At 39.0% G+C, this 20,979-nt stretch overlaps 1 protein-coding gene across 1 annotated transcript; it reads left to right on the top strand.

The window, feature by feature from the left end:
• Positions 1–1,450: 1,450 nt before the first annotated feature.
• SNAP29 (synaptosomal-associated protein, 29kDa) lies at positions 1,451–5,473 on the top strand. The gene is made up of 4 exons (XM_008935899.1): positions 1,451–1,644; positions 2,377–2,462; positions 3,573–3,656; positions 5,316–5,473. Exons 1-4 carry the CDS (start codon positions 1,490–1,492, stop codon positions 5,471–5,473), a joined length of 483 nt encoding a protein of 160 aa, XP_008934147.1. The 5' UTR covers positions 1,451–1,489.
• The last annotated feature ends 15,506 nt before the right edge of the window (positions 5,474–20,979 follow it).

The raw sequence follows: 20,979 nt of genomic DNA, 5'->3' as shown, positions 1-20,979 counted from the left end.
CGAGACCGGACCCGGGTCCCCTGCGGTGTGCCGCCCGGGGACTGCCCGGGCGCGGCCGGCTTAAACCTCCCGGCGGAGCCCTGCGTCTTGTTTCCCTTTTTTCCTGGAATGCTGCCCGGAACGGCTGTGCTGTTCCGGAGACAACATACCCCTCCGGGTTACTGCCGACCAGATTTTCTGGGTGGAGGCGGTTTGTTTTTGGGGAAAAAAATCCAACTTAGATTCCCTTAAACTGTATAATACTGAGACTAGGAATCGGCTGTGTTTTTAGGTGCTTCTAATAATTCTTACCAAGTTTTATTAACGATTTTTATGACTAGAAAGTTTTCAGCCGTTCTCTTGATTAAGTGAAGAGCCTGTGCTGTTTGTGATGTGCTCACTTCATCCTGGTTAATCATTTCCTCCATTCTTTGGGCCTTGTTTCAGAATAGAGTTTATACTTAGGCATCACTCGTGAAGGTCTTGTCTGTTGTGTCACCTGCTAATGGCATGTTTCCTTGAACGTCGGTGATGTCGTTGCCTAAATTAACCCAAGAGCATCCACAAACTGCAGTAGATGCTCATGCTGAAGAGGTTTCTTAGTGGCCCTTCTGCAAACTTGTGGACTTGTGATTTGTTTGCACAGAAAAGCACAAATGAGGAATTGAGAATTTAGGTTTAACACAAGTCTCGTGGTAAAATTTGAACTGTATGCGTTTGCTGCTTTATTGAGGGGGGCGAAAATTCAGCTGGAATTCCCCAAAGGTTAAAGAGAATAAGAACACAAGTTCTTTGTTTTGCATTAGTGGTAGCTGCAGGCTACTTTCCTACCAGAATTAGTCTTTGGATTACTGTAGAACAGTGTTTGTGCTGCTGAATTAGAAAATGACGTCATTGTATGTATCAAAATTTCTAAATCCTGCACTGTTTAGCTAAAAGATTCTTCCTGCAGTGTGAAAAAAAAAATTCTATTTGTGTTTATTTCCTTTGGTTATTCTGTTCCTACAGAAGCAGGAACATCCCAGTAATGTGAAAATAGTGTCCCTACTCAGTGAAGGTGTCACTCACAACTAGAAATAGTTCTGCTTGCTCATTTCCCCGCTGTAAACCTTTGCATTTTCACTGCATTGCCCATCTGCTGCTATGCTCATTCCATCAAGAAGAGATACAGATGTCAACCTGACAAAAAGCTAATACAGAAGATTCCTGGATGCCATTTGTAGTGTGTGTCAGGAACCTGGCGTTGCATAGAGTATTTTATAGCTGGCTAATGCTATGGCTGACTAGCAATTCTTGATTGAAATGCCCTGAAGGAACACAAGCAAGTGAAAAAGCTGTGTGCCTTTAGAAATAATCTACACGGATGAAGGAGCGCTGTTTATTTTCTTTAGAGTGTCTGTTGAATATGCTTGATGTTTCAGTTTATCTTGGCTTTACTAGGTTCTCTTTTTCTGTCAATGTCTGTCAGGAGCTGGTACGTCAAGGAGAAGCACTGAAGCGCACAGAACAGATGGTGGATAAAATGGAGCAGGACTTGAAGACTAGTCAAAGGCACATAAATAGCATTAAGAGTGTTTGGGGCGGCTTGGTGAACTACTTCAAAGCCAAACCTCCAGAGAGTAAGCCAGAGCAGAATGGAACCCCTGAATATTATGCTAACAGTAGGTAAGTGAAATAAACTTTTTTCTTGGAACTTATCTCCTAACAGCATCTCTGATATGTCACCAGAAAATCAGAACTTAAAAGATTTGTTGGTTCTGTCAAGTAAACTTCTGAAGTGGTGTCTAGCTCCTTTTTAACTGACAAAAAGATTTTTACTTTTATTTACACTAGTAGTGGCAAGAATAACTTTGTATTTGTGTTAAATTAATTAAAATTACACGAGTAATTCTTCAGAGTCTTCTGAATTATCCTGCTTACTTCAGTCTTACCAGGAAGTCATGACATGCTTCCAGTTAAATATTATGTGTGTTTCCCTAGTTTCTATTAAAAAACTGTAAATGAAAAATAACCGCTGCAAAATTACTGTGGCTTATGGTACTTGTCTCTCTTCAGCTGATAAATTTGTGTAAAGCCTGCTGATGCTGCAGGGATTGATTTCCCCCTTCTCCTCCCACTCTGTCCTACGCTAGAGGAAAGGAGTAGGTTTGCTCTAAGACAGAAGATACAGTTTTGATTTTGATATCAACGTTTTCATATGCTATTTTCAGCACAAATACGAGCAGTTCTTCTTTCACTGAAGACAAATGCTAATAGTTCATTTTAAAAGAACATTTTGGTCTAACAAATGTGCTTTTTGTGGAAATTTGATGCCTGTTCTTGTTTAACAGAATTTGTTCAGAATGAGGCCTGTGGTCGATAGGAATGTGATTTTTTTTTTTTTCTCTTTAATACTAGATTAAAAGAAGCAATGCTATCTAGTAAAGAACAAGAGTCAAAATACCAGGAAAGTCATCCAAATTTAAGGAAGCTAGATAATGCAGGTTTGTTAACTTTATTTTATGCTGAATGTTACTCATCAACGTGGGGCAAGCTTGCGCAGTGGTGAAGGCAGTGACCCTTAAGCTGGCCCAGCTGCTGACTTAGGTTGCTGCCTAACGTTTGAGATTTGTATCCCAGCCTTCATGCCTTTGAGCTCTGGGGCTTTTTTTTTCCCATAAAACTCTTTATACCCATAGTGAAGATGTGATTATTTTTTTTTAAGCTGGGTACAGATTTTATTTAGCCTTTTCTGTGGGGGGTTTATGCTCTATCTAAGGGCTTTAAAAGCATCCAGTGCTTATATTTGCACAGAGGAGAATCCATATAATGTGCAGACAGCCTTGTCCTATGTTTGCCAAAATGTTCACTTACATGTTCAGAGGTTCTCCTTTTTAACCATCGTTTGTCATAGCTTTCAGATTTATTTTCCTTGTTTTTTCAAACATGGACTATCACCCTTCATACTGAGGTCATTACTTGGTTGACAAAAGGAAGGGTACTGGGTTTGTTTCTTGTTCTCACAATGTGTTAACTTCTGTGATGACTTTCATGGACAAAGTAATTGTCTCTTTTTAAAGTGAGGTTCAATGATTTACTTTAGTAAGAGTAAGAAAGCAGCTGGGTATCTTTATAGTTGAAGTTCTGTAAATAAAGAAATGCTTTTTGGTAACATTAATCTCCGTTCCACTGTATGTATTATTAAGTCTGCCCAATAGAGGGCAGAAAATAACTCTTTGGTGGCTTGACCTGGGGAAATGCTAACCGCTGGTAGAAGTTACCAGCCTCTGTTGGTAACTTCTTGCCTCTGTTGGTTGGGTGACTGGGTTTTTTTTTTTTGCCTTTTTTCTCTCAACTACCTAGTAGAACAACAGAAGGCATCCCCACAGAGAATAATTGTAGCTTAATAACTGTTCATTTTGAGGTGTGCCCTGTAGGTGGTGTTGGACTACTTCTGGTACTCCTCTTAACAGATTATGTGATTACATGGCAGCTGTGATCAGACTAATTTTTTGTAACCCTTCTAAAACTTGAAAGCCTCTTTTTCTTAGCTTTTTAATTATGGAATATTCTGTATTTGCTACTGTTAACAGACAATGATTTCAGCAAAGCAGATTTAGTTTCTTCAGTGCAAAGGGATTCCTATCCGAAGAACCAACACCTTCAAGCTTACCACCAGAAAATTGATAACAACTTGGGTAAGTGCAAAACTTGAAGCTGTTTGATGTAGTACAGCTTTAATTTATTTCTTAGGCCAGAGAAAACAACTAAGTAGTATATTGCCAGCAAACACATGTGAAATTTCATAGCAAAAATACACTGTTTCCTTGTGTTCTGTATTTCAAAACTCATCGACGTGGCAGAATCCAAAGGTTGATTGAAACTTGCATTATTTCAATGGTGGGATGTCTGTGGGTCAAGTGCTTGCATATATTGATAACAAATCAGAGTTAGAAATGCATTTAATGTGAAACCAGCTAGCAACAAACTGGCTAGGATGCCTGGAATAGTATAGATCTACAGTCGAAACTGATACGCTGTTGGCATCAATACTTGAACATGCTTATGCTTTAGAAATAGTTAGATTTTGAACTGTCCCTGAGCAAAGAGACCGGGGGGGGGAAAAAAAACGCAAAAAGCATGAATCCTCTTGGATCGTTTATTGATAACAAGAAAAACACTTACCAAATGTGAGTATGCTTGCAAATCTCTGTCGTTTGCATGACTAAATGGTTCTGAAGTATCCCGTAACACTGGCATTTGGGGTTTGAAGATGTTTCTTTGAATCATCTTCTGAGTTGCCTGCAGTATCACTAGGACAAGCAGGCTTATCTATCCATTTTAAAAAATCTTAAGCATGTGCTGGTAATATTAATAAGGAAATACTGCTTCAAAATGACACCCAGATCATACCAGTATATGCATACTTAGAACCTCTTCTTCTAAAGCTTACCACTCACGTTGAAAGCCACATTCAACTTGTCTAACTGACAACAAAACTGAGATACTAAATTGTATATCAGTCTGGACCCAGGGAATCACAACTGAGCAGCTTTTGAAATAGATGTGTTTTGCAGAAAATAGAAGAATCAAAAGACACTAAACATTTAATCTGTGAATTTGCTGCATTTAATTCCCAAAACCATTCAGCTGACTCTCTCTTCCTTTGTTCTATAGCATATATACAGAATGCCTCTTTGCTTACATGTGTCACTGTTTAACTGACCTAGAAAAAAGAGATTAGAAAGAAATCAGAAAATAATAGATCAAAGAGAAATAGTCAAGCATAAGAGTTAGTAGAAGCAGATTTGTTCTACTCTAAAGCCATGCAAAATGTAACTATCCTCGGGAGCATTTATACCAATCAATTGTGCAATAAAATAGTTTTGTTGTAGCCAAGTTAGAAAATCTGGAAGTGGCATTTTTTTCCATCTATGTTAAATAACTAATGGCTCCAGTGTATTGATGATAATCTCTGCATGAAGTTTAAAGAAAAACAACTGAGGGAGTGAGCATATTATGTATACTGAGCTGAGAAAAGATGTACACAATTTTCTATAAAAAAAGTAAAAACTACATTACAGGGTCTGTCATTTTATAAAGATCCAATTTGGTTTTAAGCATTTGTAATTAACGTGTAATGGAAAAAGGAAGGAAGGAATTATTCCATGTACTAACGCAGTAGAAGTGTTAAAATTTCAGTGCTTCCACTATTGGAGGAGACCACTTAGACAGGAGCAGTTGTAACTAACATTTTTTAACCCAGGGCTTTGGAGAAGAGGGAATCCTGTTAGTGTCCATTTAACATGATGCACTATATTGCTTTGATTCCTTTTGGTCTCTCTCTTTGTTGACAGATGAGATGTCTTCCGGGTTGAGCCGTCTGAAAAACCTAGCTCTTGGTCTGCAGACAGAAATAGATGAGCAAGACGATATGCTGGAAAGGCTAACAAAAAAAGTAGAGACACTGGACATCAATATTAAAAGCACTGATAAAAAAGTCCGACAGCTTTAAAGGAATTTTAGAAATTTTTTGTCCAGCATCAGTTCTTCTTGGATGTCTTATCTCGCTAAAACGATCACTTAAATTTTAGACAGTATCCATTTCTCTCTTTTCTGATACGTTATTGATTTTGTTGTCATTAAAATTGCATAATCTTAAGTGCAGCATAATACCTTAAATTTCTTCTTAATGTCTGTGGGAAAAGCGCACATGGAGTAAAGTCTCCCAGCACTTGGTAAATGCTTTTGTGCTGGATTCCCTGTTCAACCGTGTAACCATGTCGTTGGAGGAATCTGCAGTCTGCAGCACCTCAGTGTCCTTGGCCTGGGAGCCATGATGAGAAAAGTACCTGCATTTTACCTCTTTGGGGAGGGGACAGCAGGAACAGAATGTGCTTCTTTGTTCAAGACAATTGTTGCTAATTCTGTTTACCTACAGCTATTTTAAATTCTGAAAAAATGCCAATTTCCAGCTGTAAAAATAGTTTAAACTGACTGTTCTCTGGCATTTCTGGGGCTTAAGGAACGAGCTGTTCTGTGGAAGTTGTAAAATACCAAGAGTGTCATGCAGTAATGATAATATTCTGTGTGTGCTCCCCTCCCTAAGATGACTTTTGCCAAATGGTCTGTCCACAAACTGTGGTTTTTATGTCTGAGTCATTAATTCCATCACCTTTACAATTTTCTCAGTAAAGATCTCTAAGGATGTCTTATGGTCTGCAAGAAATGTTGATTGACAGTGACCTAAAAAGTTTGGACAGCAAAATCAGGACTTCTGCTCTTAAAGATTCTTTGTAGAAATCATCACCATCTGCTTTTTCATTTTCTGATCTTTCTCAACTTATTCTGTGAGGTGGTCATTTGAAAAATAGCTTCCATTTTAGAAACGGAGAGTTATTGTGATATTGCACAAACAGATCACAGGAGATGGTTAACATTTATTTCAAATGGCATGGGATGCTGAGCAGATGCTGTTTTCCTAGGTAATGTGACTGTTTTTAAGAGCCTCAGCTATGGTTCACATACTTATGCAGTGGCTTAGCAGATACGAGAAGTGTCTGCAGATGAGGAAAAGCTCAAAAATGTTTTTGAGTCTTCCAGATACCAGTTGGGCCTTCCAGTTTGTTTTAGCCTTTTGTAAGGATTGCTGTAGATAAAAATAATTACAATTCTGCTCCAGCCTGAAGATATGACAGTGAGAACTTGCTGTCTGCCTTGAAAACAAGCAAATTATTTTGGTTTGGAGAGTCTGAGGGACCTGTGTCAGTATGGCAATTCTTGCTATCTGAGAGAGCTGAGCCACACTGAGTGGCTAAGAAGACATAGCTGGGTTTTCTTGTGCCACATTATCTTACAAATTAAAGGAAGACCTTGGTGTGTAGCATTATCAAGGTTGTATACTGCATGAATATCACATTCACACCCTCCCCTTTCCTTTTTTAAGGTATTTGTTACCTTGAGCTCACCTGCTATGAAGTGCACCCAGTTGTTACAGAGATAAAACTTCAGCCTTTCATGTTTTACTGTGTCTTCTGAAAGTTCACTTGTAGAAAAAGAAATTACTACAAAAGGCAAATTTCTTGGACATAGTATTAGGGGGAAAAAATACTATTCCTGGGGCTACTAGCAAAGTAGACTTGAGAATTAGATTTAAGGTGAGGCTTTGTTTCCCCTTAGGCTACTGATGTAATTGATTTCAGTCCCTAAAAAAAAAAAAAAAAAGTTTTGCAGGGACATAAAACATCAAGAGCTATCAAGTACCTTTAATTGCTTTCTAATTTTCACTTTCTCATTTATGCTCATTTGGAACCATCTAAAACAAATTAATATCAATGTATCATCTAACTTTATGGGTGTATACCATGATTAATTCTCTCTTACTCTGTTGGAATATTTACAAATTGTATGATGCATCAAGATAGTCGATACCTTTTATTTAGTAAATGACACAATCATTACTTTTCAAAATGTTAAGTACCTCAGTGAAGGAAGATTGACATTTTACTTCTATGTGGTTTAGTTTCTTACCTGTCTTTCCCCTTTTATTAAGAAGGGTGGAAAGACTTGTATATTTCTTATCTCAGTGCTGGTTAACAGAAACACTTGCATGTTAAGAAGGATGCATAAAATCTCTCCGTAACAGAGAGTACTAAAAAATTGCATTAGTAATGACTAACAGTCCTTTTAGTGTGAAATCTGCCTTTGACTGTATGCAACTGTTCCAAAACTACATTTGTTCTGAAGTAAAACTTTAGTAACTAGGATGTACACTAAGACTTTTTTCACTAAGTTATGGCTAATGGAAGAAAAATGCAGCTGGAGATCTAGCTGTGCTATGTGTAATAAGAAACATGGAGCTTGAAAACAAGCAAAAAATTTTGGTTGATTTAAGCATGAAGTGTGTTGCCTTTCTAATGTAACCTATTCCATTTGTTAAGTCTAAATTACTTTACAAAATTAGCTCAAGTTTTTGGTCAACTGTTTAGTTGTATTAGCCTTATGAAATGTTTCCTGCATCCTGGATATCTTTGATGCCTTTAAAAACAGAGGCAGGGAAGTGGAAAAAAAAATAAAAAAATCCCTATTTCTGCTTTGAGAGACTTGTGATCCAAGCAGCCTAGAAAACAAGGATCAGGGGCACGTGGAAGCTACACAGAGGTCTAACTTCTAATGTCTTCTAACAATCCCACTCACTATGGCATTGTGTAATATATGGCATTGTTTGTTTAGGCTCTTCTGCTCTATTTATTATTTTTGTTTTCTTTTCAATGGCCTTGTTTTAAAGGATTATTTCCCACATTGGATTTCTTTTGTGGGGAAAAAAAAGATTGTGCATGGTTAAAAACGATCTTCTGGTACAAACTGAATTCCCTTTCTCAGCTTCCTCATAGATGCTTTATGCTAATTAAGAACTTAAGTCTAACTGACACAAGGAGACAACAGTATTTTGTAATAGTGATGAATTTTTTTTTTCTTGTTAGAGTAACTTTCAATCCTGCAGAAAGGGGAAAATTAAAGGAAAAAAAAAAAAAAACTAAAATTACTTTGGCCTTTCCAGGAAATGTCATTTTGCATATGTTATGAAGGACTTACTTCAGTAGCTTTTCTTACTATTTCCTGATAGAGGATTTTATTTCTTCTTGGGTACTTTTGAAAAAATTACCTTGTGTAGAGTATAGGAATTTTATAATTTCCACTCAAGCACTAACTTGGTAAGTTAAATGACTGCCTAAATACTCATGTTGGCACAGAAATTAGTGTCCTTTCAGTAAAATAGCTCTAGTTAACTTTATTCTTATTGGCTTGAGTAGAATTTTAATATTAAGGTCAGAAGAAGATATTTTTTTATAAAGACTTTTTATTTTTTTTTCTATTTTCTTGCTTCTTAAAAAGTTTGCTAATCAATTTTGAAGCGGCTTTAAACACTGGGAAGTACCATGTCCTTTATAACATAGATGTAAGCAGACATAGCCTAAAAGAGCATGAAAATGGGAATAACTGGTATCTGACTACTAGATTCCTAGGTGCATTTTGATTTTTAAATTTCCTGAACATTGAATAAATATTGTAACAAATGTTGTGTAGATGAATTTTAGTCTGTACTACAAAGATTTATTGCCATGCTGAACTCAGTTGCCCTGCTAAAATCGTTGGGACACTATGTGGTGTCAGGGTTGTTTTTAATGTGTGAAATTCATCTGAAATATTTTGCTGCTTTGTAGTTCTTTGTGAAGTGATGTTGTTTGTTGAACAGTGAAACAGAAGATACTTTCCAACCACTCTGCCTTCTGAAAAAACAGATTTTGTAGGCATTTTTACAAGCATAACATTGTATGGAGGATATGTGTTGATTTTTATTTTGAAATATACAGGGCTTAATTTTCAAAATCACAGGTAGTGATTATTTGTGTCGATTGCTTTTTTTAAATAGTGCTTTAATTCTATACCACCTAGGTATAACAGTTTTTATACAAGTCAAATGGAAGTATCTTTTCCTTTTTATTTAAATGCTAAACTTGACTGTAGCTCAGCAATTTAGGAGATAGAATGAAATAAGTGTTGAATGGTAAGATTGTCAATAAAGGTGCTTACTGTTAATGGAGAATTTTTTGCATTTATTTTTCCTACATTGTTTGATTACTACTTGATTTGACACTTCTTTCTCATAATAAGATCTGCTAACAACAAAGTAGGTTTAACATTTTAAATTTGTGCCAGAAAGGAAATAAGTTTTCAGCTGATGGCTATTACATTTCCACTTGACTCCTGAGCAGATTTTTAGATCCTGAAAGAGGAAACAGGCATTTATTTTTGCAAAACTTTTAACTTGTGATGCTAAAATATTTTGAGATGTTGCTTGAAAATTAATCTTGCCATAGTGTTCAGTATTATCAGGAATATAATAAACTGGATGTATGTGTGGACAAGGTACGCAGAACAGGAGTCGGGGGAGGGAAAAACCAAAAGGTACCGTCTTGAAAAATTAAAAAATGTAATATTCCTGTGTGGTCCCAAATTCAGTGATAACAGAAAATCTCAGAAGGTCCTGACCTTCAGTCAGGTTCTTTCCTGTTTATGAAGGGGAGAACTTGGCTTCTGTTTTTTTGTGGGTTTTTGTTGTTGTTGTTGGTTTTGGTTTTTTTGGGTTTTTTTTTGTTTGTTTGTTTTTTTGTTTTGTTTTTGTTTGGTTTTGGGTTTTTTGGGTTTTTTTTGTAATAGAGTTTAATTAATTTTGTTTGGTACCATAAAGCAGAGACTCAGAGCTGCTATTACAAAAGCTCTGGAAAGGGAAAGTCATTGTGCTAGAGAGACTGATTTTTTTTTTTTTTTTAATTCAGACAACTTTGTTTTGCTGCCTTTGTGCAGAGTTGTTCAACAAATGGGAATTGAGAGCTCTTCCATCTCTGCACTTCATTGCAAATAGAAAAACCAAAATAATGTGAAGAGCACAGTGGAAGATGGTAAAGAATGGAGCAGTGCAGAGGATTCTGCATCTCTGCTAGGAATATTATTAGCTTGCTCCAGTTGCATGGAGAATCAATTTTTGCATCTCGGAAGAGACTATTCCACACAGATCTGTTTATGGCTGGTCAGGCACTTCAAGCCTTTTGTGTTTTCCTCAAGGACTTCCTTGCTTACAGTGCAGTCCCTGCCTTTCTGGGAAAAGGGAAGGACAAGTAAAAGATGTTCATGCAAGTGTGTAAAACCAGGCAGAGCAGGTGCTGCTGAGTGAAGGAGTGCCATGCTTCTGCCTGCCTCTTCCCCTTTTCCTTGCTTCTGAAAAGAGGTTTGGACTTAGGAGGGAGTTCTACAATTTTCATTTTGTTTTGATAGGTGGTTGTTTGATTTGCCTCCAAATAAATATAATACATATTCCTGAAATAGGAAAATATAAAAGAACAACTGCTTTGGGGCCAGAAGTGAAGTCTTGGTAAGACTCCCCTTAAATGACGCAGGGAGGTGCCCCCACTATAAACAGACTGTCAAATCAGATCACCAAAGAAGATCCCTGAATGCCAGGCAGGGTTTTCTAAATACAGTGACTTTGGAGCCTTGCCTCAGCTATAAAAAGTCTAGATGGATTGTGACTTTGCTGTTGGCGAGGCAGAACTTTCTAGAAAATGGGCTTCCAACTCTAGATGTGGCTACTTTTGGGAAAATAATGGACCTCCTTGGCATCCTCATTCTAGATGACCCTTCTTTTTGCTCCAGGTTAATTGTAAATCTGTTCTTTCTGCTAATGGATAGCAGTCATTTGCCAACGGTGAGCTCTGCCTGCAGATCAGCACTCTGAAAAGCCACTATGATTTCTATTGCTTGGAAGAAGAAGCTTTGCCCAGCTCCCATGTGTCTTGCAGCTCTCCAGGGTCAGCTAAGGCAACAAGTATACCACCAAGGCTATGCTCTACATATGACCCTTCAGTGTAGAAAGGAAACAATACAGTTTGCAATGTGTATGTTGGGTGCTGACAACACTAGAGAGTGGGAGAGAGCCCCAAAAAAATTAATAATTAAAGAACAGGCATGTTAGAGCTGTATGTTGGGGAAAAATATACAGTTAAATTATTTTCCTTTGGTTTTAGTCAACAAAATTTCTTAGGTAAAGTCTAGGCTCTTTATTCCTGACTTCTAGTCTCTCTCTACATTTAATCAAGTTTTCTTTGTCTCACTGCACATTTCAGATGTCTTTCACAATTTCTTCCTCACACTTTCATCCTTTAAATTCACCCATGGTCCATCCTATGGGACTGAAATAGTTAATGGAAGAACTTTTCTTCAGTATGCTCTCATCATTTCATTAATTTTACCAGTCCTAACTGAGCTAAAATTATGTAGGTCTTAAAATCTAACTTGTGTGCCCTAAGGTTTGAGCCCCAGATTTCTCTTAGAACTTCTTTGCAACCCATTGTTCATTTGCATCTAATGTTTGTTGGCTAAATAGTGTTCACTGGCCAGTGTCTTTGTGTGAAAAACAACTGCAGGAATTCCCTGGTGAGAAGCAACTGAGAAGGGTGGTGATGCAGTCTGTTCCTGGCTTCCAGTGAGACCCACAGTTAAGTCAATGCTAACTTACTGCATACCAGCACTCATAACATTAGGTCTCAATAGTCTCAACTATTGCCCAGTTTTCTCCATTGCCTTGTGTCTGGATTGGCCAACCTGTTTACATCTCTGCCCACTGCCCCTCTTGGATAATGATGACAGGATGTTCCTTCCCTCTTTGAGTGAAGTCTAGGCAGAGAGGCAGCCAAGAAGTCCAGCAATAAGATATAAATAGTGAGGTTACAAAATAGTAACGTAGGAAAGCAAAGTAAAACTCAAGTGCATCTACCTGCCCATGGAGAAAGCTTCGTAAGGGAGGGACAGCATCAGCCTGTATTTTTCCACCTGGAATAATGCATTCAGGATGGCCAGGACCAAATGTCCAAGGACTTGTAATTTGATTTTTGTGGAAAGTCAAGAACTCTTAAAAACCAGGATTTTGATGGAGACTGAGACAGTTCCAGATTCAAAGTTCTGCAGCCTTCTGCCCTGAAAATATTTAGGCTGCTAATGACTCTGCAGAGGAGACCTGTCAGTCACTTTGTCTGCTTCATTGTACATTGTTGTGTTACAGGCTGTTGACATTTCTGGTGTGTATTTTTATTCCCAAAGCTGCACACAGTATAGACATGAGCTATCAGCATTTGTGGGTGCTAATCCTAAGTCCCTGCCCTGCCCTTGGGATTCTCCCCACCTCAACCCATGCACTTGGAATGGTAACACAAGCAGAGTGACAGTGCAGCAGCCTGCTTTGCTGTGGCCAGCCTGCCACCTCCCACCTCCCCTCCACGTGCTCTGGGCTCAGTTGCAGAAAAAACTAATTAGAACATCCTGTATGGTGATACAAAGAGAAGTATGTTCTTTCCCAAATGACACAGTTCAAATAATTCAGTGATGGGTGCAGGTGAGAAAATGGGCTTGTCAGGGACCTGTTACCAATGCACCAACCTTGCTAAGCCACAGAATAGCTCTAGCGTGGTACAAACTGGTATTTGTGGCACAGCAAAAGTAGCCTTGTTCTCAAAAGACATACAAATGGCCTTCCAGAAACAGAAGTGCTTTAGCAGGTCTGCTTTTTCCCTCTCCTAATTAGGTGGCAGAGTCTTCCCAATTGAGCAAAAATATTACAGGGACCCTCTGTGTTGAATTACAGCAGAAAAGATTAAACAGAGGTTCCTCAGCTTTTTATATACTCACTTCCTCTTAATGCTCACTTGTACCAAAAAGGGCACTATCCTCCCATACCAGTACTGTTTTCAGAAGTCCATGTAAGTTGTAGTCTAACTCCTCTATCTGATTTTTCATCAGTACTGACTTTGAAAAGTTTTTATTTTCTTTAGCCATACCCCTCGGCAATTGTATGTGCCATCCAAGCCATGCATTCATTACTGAAATTTGTGTGATCTAATAATTTCCTGTCACAATGATTCCAAAACATGTGGGAGGAAATATGGAGAAGGATTTTCCGTCTCCAGGTGTTTATTTTATTGCCTGAATCACTGCTCTTGACCCTTTTGAATGGCTTTTTGTTGAGCTGCATTTCAAGTGCTTATTCAGCACAGTGTCTGAGAAAGTGCAGTCAAACTGTCATCCTTGCAGCTGAAGGTGTGGGAAGAAAGCCCATTTTTAGGAATCTGATGTTCTTGACTGCTATAGCACTTCCAGCTTCAAATTTCTGGAGCTGTTTTCTTTTCCACAATCTCCATAAGCTAAATAAACACTTTTTTCAATTGCCTGCTTTACTAATTGGTGTTTGAAGTGCAATACTGAGGCGTTACTCTCCTCCAAAGCTAACACGCACTATGCTGGGTTTACAGTGGCAGCCTGCCAGAAGCCTCAGGGCTTCACCTGTGCCCAAGTGAGATAAGATCCTCACACAAGCACAACCAGAGCAGCACGTTGCTGGTTTCTGTGTATCACTGGACACCAGCAGCTAGTGGCAATACAGGGCAGCAGGGTTTGGGTGCATCAGAAGGCAAGAAGCTAGAGCCTTAATTCAAGAACGTACTTACTTAAGAAACAGGTGCGTATTTATGTTGAGCATCACATTAAAAGCATGAAGCTTCTGTCTCTCTTTGCAGTTAGGCACATGCAGATGTACTGCTGAGTCAGCCTGGCTGTGGGAACGATCTGTGTGACTCTCCAGGGAATGTCACTGCTTCCCCAGGTGGCTCAAGTGTCAGGGTTGCGAGGCTAATTCCTGCAAGAACAGTTTTCATTTGGTATATGAGAGAATCATTAATTCTGAGTTACCCCTCCTTGGAGTAGAGATAAATAATAGAATTAGGTAACATTTGAAAAGACATTTGTTAAGCCTCTACAACCTCGTTACACACCTACCCAAAAGCACTTAAAATGAACAGTCCTAAGAGACGGAAGAGAACTGCTGGTGACAGTCTTGGGTGCTCTGTTGTTTAATTGTTCAGTCATCTGTAGTCCATGTAGTATAACATAATGTAGTTTATTTTGACTCTCATCAACTGCTCTGATGGTTTAGTACCTCTGACTGTAGTGCAGAGTGACTAGAAGATTGCCAAGTAAAGGAAAGTCTGTGTCTGAACAGCCGGCAGGGATAATATCTAAATCTGGTGGAAAGAAGCAGTTAAAGGCAGTGTGGAGATATAATGAAAAATAGACAATATTGAGCCTCATCAGAAATATCAACACAAACAGCAGCTACTGTACAATGTCTCTGAAGTGAACTTTGTTGCTTTAAATAGCTGCTTTCTACACAAAACAGATGGACTATGAAATCTGTGAGCAGACTTCCAGAAAACAGTTTGGTCTTCAGGAACATGTCCATGTTGATGTTCAGCAAATCCTCCTGACACTAGAGGAAAAAAGGCTTCTCCTCCCTGCTGTTGTATTTACATAATACAGAGAGGAGCTGGAAAGTTGGATTACATGCAAGCCAAATATAGCTGAAAATAATACAGCATGTTGTATGTAACTATGAATGGACATAAATAGAGGGAGTGATACCTGAGATCAGCAGTATAATAAACGCTGCCTTGTTGCTTTGTAGCCCAGCAGCTGAGGAGGTAATGTGTCCTCAGGAGGCCCTGACTAACCAGAGGGACCATGCCAATAGCTTACCAGAATCTTGGTATCGCCAGCAAATTCAGCTGCATCGTTTTTTGACAAGAGTGGGTGGACTGGGAAGGGACAGACCATTCCAAAATGTTCAACTTTGTATTACAAATGAGGACAGATTCAGGCTGTGGTTTAGTCCCATGGCCCATATTTGGCCATCCTTCTTTTGGAATAAATGATCAAAAAGCTCAACAGAGTTTCCTGTATTCTAGGAGATATTTATACGGCCATTTGTTTGCTGGCTTTGTGAATGAGTATGATCAGTCACAGCCCAGACATCTTAAATCAAGCTCCCGTTTGCAGACACAAACTTGGCAATATGCATTAACTGAACTTAGCTCTTGCATCAGACAACACATCATGTGCTGTCTTGGTCACTTTCTGAGCTAGAAGAGAAACAAGCAGATATTTAAGGATCTTTAGGAGGGCCCACGAACATGGTTATTTCTTATGACTAAACATGTTTCTTTTTTCCTCTTCCAGAATAACCAAAGAAACAAAAGAAGCCTGGTTATTATTCTTAACAGTTATGTTTCAGTCTCCATTAAAAGGAAATGGATAGAAACACACAAAGACAATTCACTTCTGATGTGCTCTGGCTACTGAGCCCCACTTGATCTAGATTTTTAAACATGTTCACACTAGATTCTGGTTGAGTTGAAGCAAAGGACTTGTGGAGAGCTGGGGTGGAAGAGGGGAAACTCTGCCACTGGCACTAGATATCATTCTTTTGCTTCCTGGATGCAGTATTGCATGGTTGAAGAGGGAGGCAACTAAAAGTTACTGTATAACTAGACCTCCACACATTCTTTTTGACATTAGTATTTTACTAGACCACATTTTCCACGATGAGGACCAAAAATCTGTAAAGAAATGCGACCATGAAATGCTAAATAAATGGTTCAACTCGCACTTTATATGCTTCCCCTTTAATTTTTGCATTTGCTAAAGATACGTTACCTATTTGGAACAGCAGTTTGCCAAAAATTGATGTCACATTTTTATGTTGCAGGGCATCTCTCAGGCCTTTAGAAAAGCAGGAAGTACCAAATACTCTTTAAATATAGGAAAATCTTTCTAAAAAGATAGGTATTTCTAAAAGCTTAACTATACTCTAAAACGATAGGATTGTAAATTCCCTGTGGTGCTTGTTAAAGCTGCCTCTGCGCAAGAGGTTTTCTTCCTTTATTTAACATCCCTCATAAAAGTGATATCAGCTACACTGAAAGCAGTGGCATAAAGGGGCACAGTTGTCCTAATCTTGTGTCATCTAAATCCATTCTACTGACAGGGTAGCAAAAGTGCTTCTCTATTGCTTCTGCTAGTATTGGTAGGAATATTTTAAAAGATAATTTAGATATTTCATTTTGCAGACTTTAGGTATGCAAAGCTGTGCTTACCTACATTTTATTCTAGCTTGGCTGCCTTGCTTGTTATTGCCTCAAAAATCTAAAAGGTAGCAAACATGTATGGTTGTTGAACCTCTCTTTGTGTTGTTTTTGTATCTTCAAAATTCTAGTTAAGACTGAAGTTCCAGAAAAGCCAGTCTGTTACATTCAGGTTATACACGTCATTAAGAATCATGAAATGCAGAGAACTTCCATTAAAACCTGTTCCACAAACAATTCAAGACACAGAATGCCAAGAGTGAGTAAGAACATAAGGGTGACTTTTATCTTTAGCTTCCTGAAATCCTACAAGCCGATAGAAAAAAACCCAGTGCTTTTGTGTTACGTAAAATAGCATTATATGGTCTAATAAAAACTTGTTCTTGAAGGGGAGAAGACAGTTCAGGAAATCATGGTGTTTTCAGGAGGGGATTTCTGAACAAATCTTTAAAGTTATTGCAGACAAAGGTAGAGATTCATACAAAAGCAGGAATTTGAGAACAAAGAAAGGTAACAAAAATATTTCATGAACAATAAAACTAATTCAAGAAGGTGCAGACCTTGGTCAAAGACTTTTTTTCCCCCCATGGCCTGGGTTGATTGCTTCATAGATTTGTCAGTAGGGGCCAAACTCCCACTTTAGCCATTCCTAAGCAAAAGTCTCTCTCTCTGCTCTCTGTCTGCCTTTTTCATGAAACTTCCAGAAATCTCTTATCTCTGAGCTTATTCGTCTCCATCACATATGGCTCAATTTGGCCAATGGTCTCAAAACTTATTGGAGGGGGAGAGGAAACAGGCAAATATAGGGGAAAGCATAGTTAGTAAAGACTTTTTTCTGTCTAGGGATGGGAGGAATTCATAGATTATAAATTTAGAGTGTGCTTCTTTCCAGAATTAAAAAGAAATATATTGTAAAGGCCCTACAGAAAATTAAAAGTCTGTTTACCATCTGCATAGTTTATTACTATACTGTAAAATGTAATGAGCTTTCTGCTTTTCTTGGCCTTATTCTATTTTCTGGATAATCTAATAATGTTAAGAAAATGAACACTGAGGTTTCCCTGTCAAGAGTCTATGTCAAATGAAATTGCTAAAAGGCCCTAACAGTCAACATACTCAGCATTTCCCAGAATCACCCTGTTCATCTGCAGTTAGAAAACGTTGGCTCATTCAATCTTGCTGCAGGACAGAGGTGATAACCTGAAGACCCCTTCAGTTCCTTGCCAGATTTTTATTCTCATATCCTATTTATGCACACTTACTACTTATGCTCCTGAACGGTACTTAACCACTCAGACCAACCAGGCTAAGATTTTACTTGGTCTGTTTATAAGTGTAGCTTTGTTTCCATCACTGCAGAACTAGTGAAGTAGCACTAGATGCACACTTGATTTATATTAGCTACCTCATTTCTTTCCATTAGTTATATTTTCAAAGAACATGTTCACCCTCTGTCCACTTGATGGATGAGCTGCCAGAGGAAACACTGGAGGAATTCAGCTTCTAAAAAGGTTGATGTAGCAAGCAGCCCTGACCTGTCTGTCATGATTTTGAAGATGGACATTGGCTCCCATGCCCTTTATTCAGCTTTGCCTCACTGACCAGCAAACATCCAGTTTTACACTGGAGGAGTTGTAATTTTGGCTACCATACTGCTGGGCACGTAACTCAGCACCTCTGCTGCAAACCCTGGAGAACACAAGTGTCCAGAGAACCCAGCGACTAAAGGAATGCACCGAGAGCACAAATGTCAGTGCACTGCACAGAGACTGACAGACATGACTGCTTACATGGAAGTGCCTCCAGGAGGAAAGACAGGCATATTGTTTGCAAGTCACAAGTAAATTATATATCATCATGGCATTAGCTCCCTGGGGAATCTAAAGACCTCCAGCCTGCACTGCTACTGCCTCTAGATACTTCTGTTCATTTTGACAGTAAATGCCATCAGAATCTATAATCTCCAGCAGAGCTCTCCATGCACAGGGAATACAGGATGGGGCTTCACATACCAAACTAAATTAATAAAGTGACCTTTATCAAAAACATGTCAGGAGTTAAATCCACCACAACAGGGGACTTCCTTTAAATGCTAAGCGTGTGCCACGTTTTCCTGCCAGAGAACGAACTAGAGGGAATTTAACCATTAAACAGTTACATGTTAAGCAACTCTGCAACGGAATCTTTATATTTCAAATCATTACATTTACAATTTTTACCAGTCTGCTCTCAGGAGCTTGCACGATGACTTACAAAAACCTCAGAAGAAACTCATCCAGAGCCTCAGAGTGCTTTCTATGACCCAGAGTTATGCGTTCAGTAGTAAGAATAACAGATGGGAAAAGGAGAATTGAATTCCAGGGGAAAGGAACATTATTTGAATGGTATTTTGCACTAAAATGGAGAATGACTGCAGGACATGTACAAGGAGTCATTTTTGGGTGGGAGACAACGAGAGGAGAAAGTTCTTGACTCAGCAGTGAGGAGCCTGTTGGAAGGAGAGAGCAGAGGCAGACGGGAGGAGGGCTCCACTGTCTCTAGGAGACAAGCTGGAAAGAACTCCAAGGAGCGAGGGTGTGGTCTAAAAAACAAGGAGTACAATTTCAAACTGGATCCTGAAGCAAGCAGGGCAGGCAGTGAGGGCCCCGAGATGTACAAAATTTCAATTTTTGCTAGGAGAGAACAAATCAGGACCTTCTGGAGTTGTTGTGATGCTCTGCATTTGCAGCACCACAAGATCTTTGCGCTGTGGCTGCTGATGCAGCGCTCCTAAGGTTTGCAGTTACCTGTTGGGCAAGCCAGGGGCGCTCAGCTGGGAGCAGACGTGGCTCAGACACTCTGCTCAGCGCTGCGCCGCACGCATCGGCTTCCCAAAGTCTGGAGCAGTCAGCCCCAAGGACGAGGGTGTCCAACACACAGACTCAGGGTTGCTCAGAGCTTTATTTTTCCCACTCAGGCAGGTCTCCCCCTGTCAGCAAGTGGACGCTGTCCTATATAAGCCAGAATATGTGCTAATGCCTTTTTATTTTTTTAACCAAAACAGTAAAGTGGCCAAACATTTGCAAATGGAACTCCTCTGCACTTAAACTGTGATTTGAACTGATGTTGTGGAGCAAGACTCAGAGAAACAATTAAGAGAGATGAACGTTGCTTTTGCAAGGAGAATTCGTTGGCTGCTTCTGTGGGAAGAAGCCTAGGAACATGCACAATACATACAGCATTTTTCCACAGAAATAACAGCCTCTTCAAGGCAAAAGTGCAGCTCTTCTCAGGGTTGTTCTCATAAAACTGAAAGAGAGCATCAGGCTGCCGTCCATAGGAGGAACCAGAAAACTGAACATCTGGAGGAGAGCAACCTCTGGAAAAACAGAGGAACATTTACTAGGAGCTTTCCTCTTTGCGTTGTTAAAGGATTGCAAGGGATTACACTCTCCTCAGCTGCTAAGTGCTGTGGCTCAGTCTCTTAAACAGGAGGAAGAGAGTAGCAGTTAGCACAGGGGTGCTAGTGCTGTGAACTATGAGAGAGTTGAGACCCTTTCATTTTAATAAACTATAGACTGTAGGTGAAATACTTAAAAATAAGGCCAGTAGTGCCTTTTCATCGAGAGGCGCCAAACTAAATATAGAGAAGGTGGTTAAAAAACTCCACTAAACTGTGTGTGCAACCAGCTGACTGTACAGGGCTCAGTTCCCTTAGCTATGAAAGCCCAGCTGGTTGGACAGTGGAGAAAAGACGGCCAAACACCTTCCCATTTTTTTATTTCTGTCAAAATTTCCAACGTTATCAGCTGGCTGTCCAGAGCTGATAATGCCTGTGAAGAATCTAACCCTTGTGATCAGCAAAGCCTGGTGTGAAAAAGAACAGAGTGGCGTAAAGAAGGTATAAATGAGAAAGACATCACCAGACAAAAGTGTGGCAAAGCACTTTTACATCAAGTGAGATGCTCTTCTAACTCTGGAAATTATGGGATGTTGTAATTATGACTTGGCCAGCTGGGAGTGGGCATGAAGCATTACATTATTAAAACTGGAGTGAAAAAATATAACAGACTGTTAATTTTAATTATACTTTAAAAGAGCTTTGATTTCCTTAGCCTGTGATCTCTCTTGTTCATGTCAGTAGTTTAGTAACAGGCTGCTAAGACTGATTGCACACAGTACACTGTGATTTTTGTGTGTTTGTAATCCTTGTTGATAAAAATAACTCAGAGAGAAACCTGTTGTTTCTTTCCTTTGTCACAATTTTCTTCAAAATAGAAATGCTATAAAAATATATACCCTAGAACTGTGTACATTATTTAAAAGGTCCTACCTGATTTGTGAAATAAGTGATGAAAGTCTGTAGCTTTTTTTTTTTTTTTATTTAAGCTGAGCTAGTTAGCTATAAATTAGCAAGCAAAAGCTAGCAATTGGAGCTCTGGATGTAAATAATTAGCATCCATAAAGTGATTGTGAGGAATGGCAGCTGACAGAGGCAAACACAGAAGAGACTCAT

The sequence above is a fragment of the Merops nubicus genome, unplaced genomic scaffold (genome assembly GCF_000691845.1).
Source record: "Merops nubicus isolate BGI_N331 unplaced genomic scaffold, ASM69184v1 scaffold34342, whole genome shotgun sequence".
Lineage (NCBI taxonomy): Eukaryota > Metazoa > Chordata > Aves > Coraciiformes > Meropidae > Merops > Merops nubicus.
This window is presented reverse-complemented; position numbering and strand designations above follow the sequence as displayed.